Source organism: Medicago truncatula, chromosome 2 (genome assembly GCF_003473485.1).
Source record: "Medicago truncatula cultivar Jemalong A17 chromosome 2, MtrunA17r5.0-ANR, whole genome shotgun sequence".
Taxonomy (NCBI): domain Eukaryota; kingdom Viridiplantae; phylum Streptophyta; class Magnoliopsida; order Fabales; family Fabaceae; genus Medicago; species Medicago truncatula.
This window is the reverse complement of record NC_053043.1, coordinates 3,361,707-3,370,585: the sequence shown is the minus strand read 5'-3', so window position 1 is coordinate 3,370,585 and position 8,879 is coordinate 3,361,707. Positions and strand designations below refer to the sequence as shown.

The 8,879-nt window shown below is 31.6% G+C and overlaps 1 protein-coding gene across 3 annotated transcripts; it reads left to right on the top strand.

Annotated features, from left to right (window-relative positions):
- Positions 1 to 1,946: 1,946 nt before the first annotated feature.
- Positions 1,947 to 5,335, top strand: LOC11421617 (uncharacterized). Of its 3 annotated transcripts, none has more exons than XM_039830247.1 (7): positions 1,947 to 2,448; positions 2,559 to 2,622; positions 2,814 to 3,148; positions 3,270 to 3,431; positions 4,005 to 4,175; positions 4,282 to 4,798; positions 4,916 to 5,335. In XM_039830247.1, the coding sequence occupies exons 2-7, from the start codon at positions 2,565 to 2,567 to the stop codon at positions 5,137 to 5,139; spliced, it is 1,467 nt and encodes a 488-aa protein (XP_039686181.1). In that variant the 5' UTR covers positions 1,947 to 2,448; positions 2,559 to 2,564; the 3' UTR covers positions 5,140 to 5,335. The 3 variants fall into 3 exon arrangements, with proteins under 3 accessions (XP_039686181.1, XP_003593504.3, XP_039686180.1); XM_003593456.4 differs by having other exon boundaries at positions 1,949 to 2,218; positions 2,388 to 2,448; positions 4,282 to 5,335; XM_039830246.1 differs by having other exon boundaries at positions 1,949 to 2,448; positions 4,282 to 5,335.
- Positions 5,336 to 8,879: the final 3,544 nt, after the last annotated feature.

The window sequence follows — 8,879 nt, the reverse complement described above, 5'->3', positions numbered from 1 at the left end:
AAAACCGAAAATGACTTATATTACAGGGGATAAAGACCTATTAACCCTAGATTAAATTAGTCTTTTTTATTTCTATGTAAATAACTAAATAGTTATCATTCTCCTTAACAATTTTTTTGTTAAATTCATGGTCAATGTCAAATTTTACTGTGAAATGCTGAAAAGTGCATTTAAGGCATTTGTTAATAAATTCAAAATAAAAACTTTATTATAAAAATTGTGGAGTAAATAGGCAATTACCTCCTGAAATTGTAAGTTTCGTCAATTACCTTCCTGAAATTAACAAAACTTCAATTACCCCCTGAAATTGTACAACGTTAATCAATTTACCTCTTCCGTCAAATTTTTCTGCTAGTGAACATGAAGTTTTGCACATACCCCCCTGAAATTTTGCACTAATGTGCAAAATGCCCTTCAAATATAAAAATTTATATTTTTTTAAACCTTATGCCAAACATAAACTCAAGTTTAGTAAAACCTTATACAAAAACTTCTAAGTTTTTTTGTTATTGTTGTGGCTTATGTTGTTTGTTACTACCTCCGTTCCTTTTTAATTGTCGCATTTTGACATTTTACACAAACCAAGACAATCAATAATTGATACTACTTTTGATGCAATAAGCTATACTTTTACTATAATGACCTTATTGATTTAATATCTCATTTCATATATTTCTCTCTCCGCAATAAATAACTAAGGATAATATTGGTAAAACAACATTTAATGTTGCATTGAACTTTGAAAGTGACAGTTAAATAAGAACAAAACTTTTCTCCAAAAGTGACACTTTTATAGTGTTTAGTGATATAATGAAATAGTCTGCATGATAAACTGGCCTGCATAGGTTCCAGTGATGGCAGAACTTTGTCCTTGATAAGTGCCAGAAAGTAGTATTTCAAATGATTATTTCCAGCACATTTGTTACTTGTTTCACAAGTTATTCAGGGAAAAGTCGAGAGAAAAGTGATTATCGACCTATTACGCTTTATTCATCTTACTTTACCCATTTGTGCAGGAATTGAGTGCCAAAACATCAAGCAATGACCAAAAAGAACAAAAGTGGGCAAAAGCTACATCGCCATGGCGAGCAGAAATCCTGCCAGGCGAGACAAAGGCAAGCCAAATGGCGAGCAGTTCCAGAGAGTTGGAAAAACAGGACAAGAGTACTTCGCCATGGCGAGCAGAAATTCTGCCAGGTGAAAAAAGGTGGTTTTATCTGATCAAAGTGACGTGGCAGAAACCCAATGGGAAAGAAAGCTCAAGTCGCCATGGCGAGCCAAACTTCGCCAGGCGAAATGTTACTTTTTCAGCATATGTATACAAGCTCATTTCCCTCATTATCATATTATTATCAGAGGATGGAGATGTCACTTTAGGGAGAGAAAAACAGGGGAAACTCAGAGAGAGAACATCAAGGAACAAGGAGCAGTTCCAACTTTCTCACCTCTGTATATGCCCAAACATACCAAAAATATAAATTTTCAAGTTTGCGGGGCATTTTGCATATAAGTGCAAAACTTCAAGGGGTATTTGCAAAACGTCATGTTCACTAACAGAAAAATTTGACGAAGGGGGTAAATTGATTAACGTTGTGCAATTTCAGATGAGTAATTAAAGTTTTGTTAATTTCATGAGGTAATTGACGAAACTTACAATTTTAAAGGGGTAATTGTCTATTAAAATAATATATTGAAAAAATTACAATATTGAGATAACACAAATGATGTGTTTGTTTCAAGGTAAAAAATTACATTCCTTTAAATTATATTTCTAGCTTTTATGATATCGAATAATTTTTAATCTTGTATGATGTTTGATGGATTAAAAATTATTTTAATATTTTAAACAATTTTTAGAATAAAAAGTTGTCATGTGGTTTACTTCTTGTACTTAAGCCCCAAATTATCCCGTCCCAAAACAGTTTACAATATCTAACACAGGTGAATAAAGTTGTCCTGTCCAATCAGATATGATGAAATGCACCCCTAGTGAATAGTGTAGGAAACATGATTTGAAAAGTTTGAACAAACCGCATATATTAAATTATGGTTACGGATGTGACTTCCATTGTTAAATGTTTCATTAATTATTTAATTTATGGATACAAGTGGTGTTGGTATGCACTATTTTAATTGTTGTTTGTGTGAATCATTGAATGCATTTGTGGTTTTTGGAATTGGAAGCAGTAATCTCATTGAAGAAGAACAAGAACAAGATGTTGGTTTGGTTTCACTTGTACTTTCTCCATTGATCACATTATTTATTTATTTATTTATTCCTTTTTGTTCTCTGTTGCATTTCTATTGTTGATGCTTCTTTGGATTAATAATAGTATTAGATAAATTCGTGATGTGTTTTGTTATGTTGTTACTGTTTTGTGTTTCAGGAAATAGTTACTTGCATTTCATACATGGCTTTTAATCTATGGAGTTCATCTTTTGATCAAGGTTTCTTATTTTACCTCATCTTTGGTTATTAATTATCTATATCAGTTTTGGTGTTATACTTATATGATAAATGAGTTTATATCTTTTTGCATGTACTTTGCTGGTGTTAGTTTCCTATGATGGTAACTACTCTGAGTCTTGAGTGCCACTATGATTACTTTCACTGTGGATATGGTATTTATTCTTATACTTTCTCTCCCTCTATTTTGTTTGGCCCTTTTTAGGTGTCTCTATGTTGGTACTTGGTATTTTTTTGTTTGTTAGTTGAGATTTCGGTATCCGAACCATAGGACTGACTAATTCGAGGAGACAAATTCAACCGTCTATGTTGATAATTTACTGTAGCTTTCTGTTGAGTTTTGCAGATGAGATTGAAGAACATGCCTTGAATGTGGAATCATGTGTTCAAGTTTTGAGAATTTTGAACACCAAGGCAGATGTTGAAATTGAGAAACTCGAAAATGATCTCTTGTGCCTTGAGAATGATTTGGCCTGTATTGAGCATGAAAACTGGCCTGAAATTTGTTGTAGTGCTTTGACCAAAAGAATCGACCAACTTGACGCTGCGGTCACCACTTTAAAGAGTGATCATACCGATTATGTAGCGATGCAGGTCCTATTGCATAGTAAACCTGCTGAGACACTTCATGAAATAATGAAGGCTTTACTTGAAGATCATCGGCAAGATTCACATGGCAAGGTTTGGCTTTACATGAAGTTCAGTGCTTTAGATGATATTGTTGTTTCTTCTTGTACACAAATATTAATCTTCTTCACACTTGGTATCAAACTTAACTGTGTTTTTCTTCAATTTGAAGCAGCATCTAGATGAGAACATCCTGAATGTTACTGAACATGCACCAGACAATGGTATCATAAGGGAGGGAGGAGGTGAAGATTTTAAAACTTCAGAAAACTCTCAAAGCTCAGAACTTCTTTTTGAGCTTCATGTAAAGGGATCGGATGATCCCGAAAAACCCGAGGTTGAGAAAGCTCAGTACTTTATCTTAGTTCAAGAAGCATTTATTTGCTATTCCTGCCTCTCTTATTGTATTAATTTAAAACTTAAATGACCTTTTCTTTGTCCGCATGAAATAACTGATTTACTACATTAATCGTTATTACCTCTGTTGTCTGGCATATTAGGTCTGTTTAATATGTATATGCTTATTTGATGTGTTTACATAATGATTTCAAAACATGTTTACTAGCTTTGTACACAATTGCTTTTAACATGATAATTCTACAATAAATTTTGCTTCTCTTGTCCATCAAAAGCCATGATTCATGCATTGAATATGATAAATTTGTATAAGCATGTAGTGGAGATTTGTTACTAGTAATAGCATTTAAAATGAAGCTTGAGTATGTCCAATTAAAGATTTGGGTGTAAACTTGCCATTTACAAAAGGTTTACTTTTTAGGTTACTAAAGAGACTAGAGAGGATTTATCTTCTTAGCTTACTAAAGGTTTACTTTTTGCATAATGTGCCTTGTAACCTTTTGTTAAACTTGTCTCAGCCATTGGACCTGATTAGATATTTTTTTTAATGAAGGAATTTCTAGCAATATCTCTGGTGAGAAGTCCTGATGCGGGGGTTGTTGGCTATGTACCTTACCGCTCTGAGAAGATGGTATTATCTGATACATTAGACGAAGATGTCAGGCAAAGCCAATTCGCTACTACAGATACGTGTGATCAAAGCTTGAATCTGGTTTTGCCCAAGGTGCAAGAAACTGTTTTCCTCTTTTAATCAATTTAAAAGCACTTGGATGTTGAAGTTATAATTTTCTACTTTGATATTAATGAAAGTATTTTGTTAAATTGTGTAGGAAGAAAATGTCTGCTCAGATGATTATAGACTTGCAAATATCGAAGGGATGAATATGTATTCTCATTCCAGATTTGGTATTGGCCAACAAGAAGAAAGTGAAAATTCTGATTTAGCTAATAACCTGCATGATTTTGTTCCAAAAACTGCAAGAAGAGCCTACGGGGAAGAATACAATGCTGCTCCGGATGAAGATTTGGTACCCCTACAAACTGTTTATCCTCTAAATTTTTGTTTTTCTGATACAGAATCAGAATTTGATGTTAACTTCAGCAAGTCCTTTGAACATTTCCCTTCAAAGTTGAAAGCTCGGGAAAAGAAGAAACCTGAATTTGAGGCATGTCTTGCTAGAGAACCACTTAACAGTCCCACATCAGTTATTCCAAGTACGTCTATGAATGTATCAACCAAGAGGCAGCGTAAACCGGAAACATGGACTGCTTATACAGTCTTAAACGAGCCGACGAACAGTAAAATTACTTGGAGGGCGATGCAACCGGGCCAGGATGAAATTGATGGTAATGATGTTGTTCTTTATGACAGTGACTACGGATCAACCAAGAGGCAGCGGACACTGAAAAGTCGTCCTGCTGGTACGATCGTAATTGATGATAATGCTATTGTTCTTTATGAAGGTGGCATAACAAATTCAGATAGGGTTCCGACGGATAATGCAAGCCAATATAATGGCAAGGAGCTTTCGTTGGTGGATTACCATAATGAGAGATCACAAACCTTAATGAAAGAGACATTGGTCGTGTTGAAGTCCATGGCAAAGAAGCACAAAATAAAAGGTTACTATAAGCTTAATAAAGCTGATTTGGTTGAAGAATTAGTTAAGCAATTCAGTAGCCGTTGAACTTACCATCTTCCGGTTTAATAGTGGTAGCTCATTTTGTCATGTTTTCTAGGCATCATTTTTTTGGTTAGGTCCGGTGCTTCCATGGAATTTGATTTAGGTTTCTAACATAGTTGTTGAAAATGTGTTGGCAAGCTAAAATGAATCTTGTGACAAGATTTTGTTCAACCTATTGTATATGAAAGAAGGTACAGATTTTCTCCCTTAAGAGAGTTACTGCAACTTTGTGTCACATTGATCTGCTCTGAGATCCAATATCATGATACAATTCAAAACATAATAAACAACTGAACATTTCTTGCTGAATAAGTTTTTGTGGTTTGAATGAAGACTAAATTTACTCAAAATTTTAGACAATCACTCCCCCTCAACACAATAAATTAATCATGAGAGAATACAGGTTAAAAATGATTATAATTCAACTACACTTCAGTCTAACATAAATGGTTGGTGTGAGTGATGTAAACCAAAAAGAAAAATGATATTTATACAACCATTTTGTGAGAATTTTTAGACAACTCTTTATCATACTCTCGTCATGTTTTTACCCCCTCTCTCTTCTTTTTTTCTATTTATTAAGCAATAAGAATACGAAGGTTGTTCCAATAAGAAAATAGAGTTCCAAAACTTATCAAAAAATAATTGTACAAATATCACAACTCAATATAAAAAATTCCTTACTAAAAATATTAAGGTATATTCTTTGGTTAGTTGATAATAACTTAAGAATTTACTATTTTTTTTAGACATTAAGAATTTACTAATTGTTAGATAGCGAGTCTCGCAGACAAATTTCATGGGTATCATTGAGTTCGCCAAATAATCATCATAATTTAACTGTTTCTCTATAAAATTGCTTTCGTTTTTCATTCACATAAAAAAAATTGGCATATTGTCATTCTGTAAAAAAATTCCCCACCCTATAAAAAAAAGTCAACATTATCTATACTTCTAAACGTCAAATGCATCTAAAGGTCTTTAAGTTTCTAGTTTTTCCCAAAGTCGTCTTTAAGTTTCAAAAGTCCCAAACAAGTCTTTAAGTTTCAAAAGTTCCAAACAAGTCATTTTAATTTTTAAAACGATTCAAAAACTAAAAGGACTTGTTTGGGACTTTTGAAACTTAAAGGACGACTTTGGAAAAAATGAAAATTTTAAAGAACATTTAGATGCATTTGACCTATATATAAAGAAAACTACCTCTTTCAGCACTTTTGAGTTTCTTCAACAAAAGAAAAACACTTTTGAGTTGGATTTTTCTTTCCAAAAATACCCTTAATTTTCAATACAAATAACACATGTAACAAATAGATAAGAATAAATTTTCTTTCAAAAAAAAAAAAGAATAAATTTAAATATTAAAACAAATGTAACAAACACGATAAGAATATATTTTTTTTTGTCTTTTTTTACCATAATCATTTAAAAAGTGTAACAAACTAGATGAGTATATTTATACTTACTTTTTCATCGTTCCAATTATACCCTTAAACAACTTTTTCTATAATAATTGTTGTTGGTGTCATTAAAAAAAAGAATTTAGATTATATTTTTTTTGTTATATTATCTATACTATATACAAAGAAAACTATCCCTTTAAGCACTTTTGTGTTGGATTTTTCTTTCTAAAAATACGCTCAATTTTCAATAGAAATAACACATGTAACAAATAGAGAAGAATAAATTTAAATATTAAAACAAATGTAACAAACACGTTATGAATATATTTTTTTTTTGTTTTTTTCCCTTTATCATTAAAATAGTATAACAAACTACATGAGTATATTTAAACTTACTTTTTCATCATTCCAATTATACCCTTAAACTACTTTTCTATGATAAAATTGTTGTTAGTGCCATTAATAAAAATAATTTAGATTATTATTTTTTTTGTTATATTATTGATGTCATTAAAATAAGATAATCATGATTAATTTTGTTTGTTATAATTTGAAAGAAACAAACATTTATAGTTTTAGTTTTAATCAAAATTTCATAAAAAAAACAACGTTCATAATTTTCAAACTTTAACATAATAAAAAGAACAGAAAGACGGGCACATGAGTGATTTAAATCTCGTCTCCTATCCATTTGTTGAAAATGAGATAAAATGACATCATTGCTAATTGTTAAAAAACATCTCTTTCTATATAAGTTACAAGACGGTGATTTAGCACTATCATCCATTTTGTTACATAGTTTACTCTTCACAACTTTTATAGCTGAAAAACACATTCAACACTTGCAGTTGCTACCAACAATAGCAAAGTCAACTTCAAAAGTTTATAAATCATAGCAAATGTGTTGCATTTATTTGTTTCCACAGGTTTTGCACAAAGATATGAAAGCCCTTTCAACTTAACAAATTTTCGGTCAGATCAAACATTTATAATATAATTCATAAGTTGATGGCATAACGCCACTACCGACACATCTATAAAATCATTTGTATAAAACTCATTCATCCTCAATAATTTGTTCACATAAAAAACTGCAATTAGCAAAATTCAAACATGAAAAACACCGTAAAAGATATAGTTTACTCATTTACTGACCTATTATGTTATATCTATTATTAAAAAAAAATAGGAAAATGCATGTGGGGCTTTAGCCCCACATAGCCTACACATGCATCCGACCCTGGCCGTGACCCACCTTAACCTATGAGTGGCTCCGCCACTTATTACCCGTTGTTTTGTGAATCCAACACACCTACAAAACAAGCCATGTTTTTATAAAATTGGTGCGATATGTCGCACTCTTTCAGCCTTGAGTCTCAGAACTTTCAACAACACTATAGGTCTTGCGGCTTAATGTTTATAATTGAATTTAGTAGCGATTAAATACATTATTATTGCGAATTGCGATAATATGTTCACATTATATTTGTATTATGACAAGATCGATTGTAATATACACATATTGGTCAAACAATGCATGTGGAGTGTGTAGAAAATATTACGATGAAATGGGACAGCACGCATGCTTCAACAACGAGAGGATTCTAACTTGAGAAATAATAATTGTGTACACAATTACAGGTCATGTTCCTGACATGCATGCCAAGAAGAAAAGAGTATATATGATTATTTAATTTATTTTCAGAAACTTAGTATTTAATCCAATCAACATCATCATTATAATAAGTAAATTAGCTGTTAAAATCCAATTTAGAGCCAGAAGAACTTAGAAGATGACCATTCACGCAAATGTGTTCTGGTCTTCATTGTTGCACCTGGACATAGCCATATTTAAACGTCTTCTATGATGTACAAGATCCAAAGTAGGAGATTAATAAGTCGTAAATGAATTTTGTTTTGGTGATTTGACTGAGTTGAGAGACAACTTTGATCAAAATAACTTAATTTGTTTATTATTTGATTGTATGTGTTAGGAGGACAATGAGTAATTCATTCTGATAATCTGATGAGATTTTGTGACTTAATAATATAACATGAACCACGTGCAACACTTAAATTGTATACAACTTCTGGATATTCAAATTGAATCAAATTGACTTCTAATCCATATCTACCATTCTTGAGATTTTTTTTAAATTACCTATTTTTCAAAGAAAAAAAAAAATACAAAAGGGTAGAAAAATTAATACAACACAAGCATTAGACGATTGATTTTTTTTTTTGAAGGAAGCATTAGACGATTGATGTTGCGTTGGAGTGCATCCACTGAAGCACATCTTACACATAGGGTTTAACATATTATTATGATTTTAATATACTTGG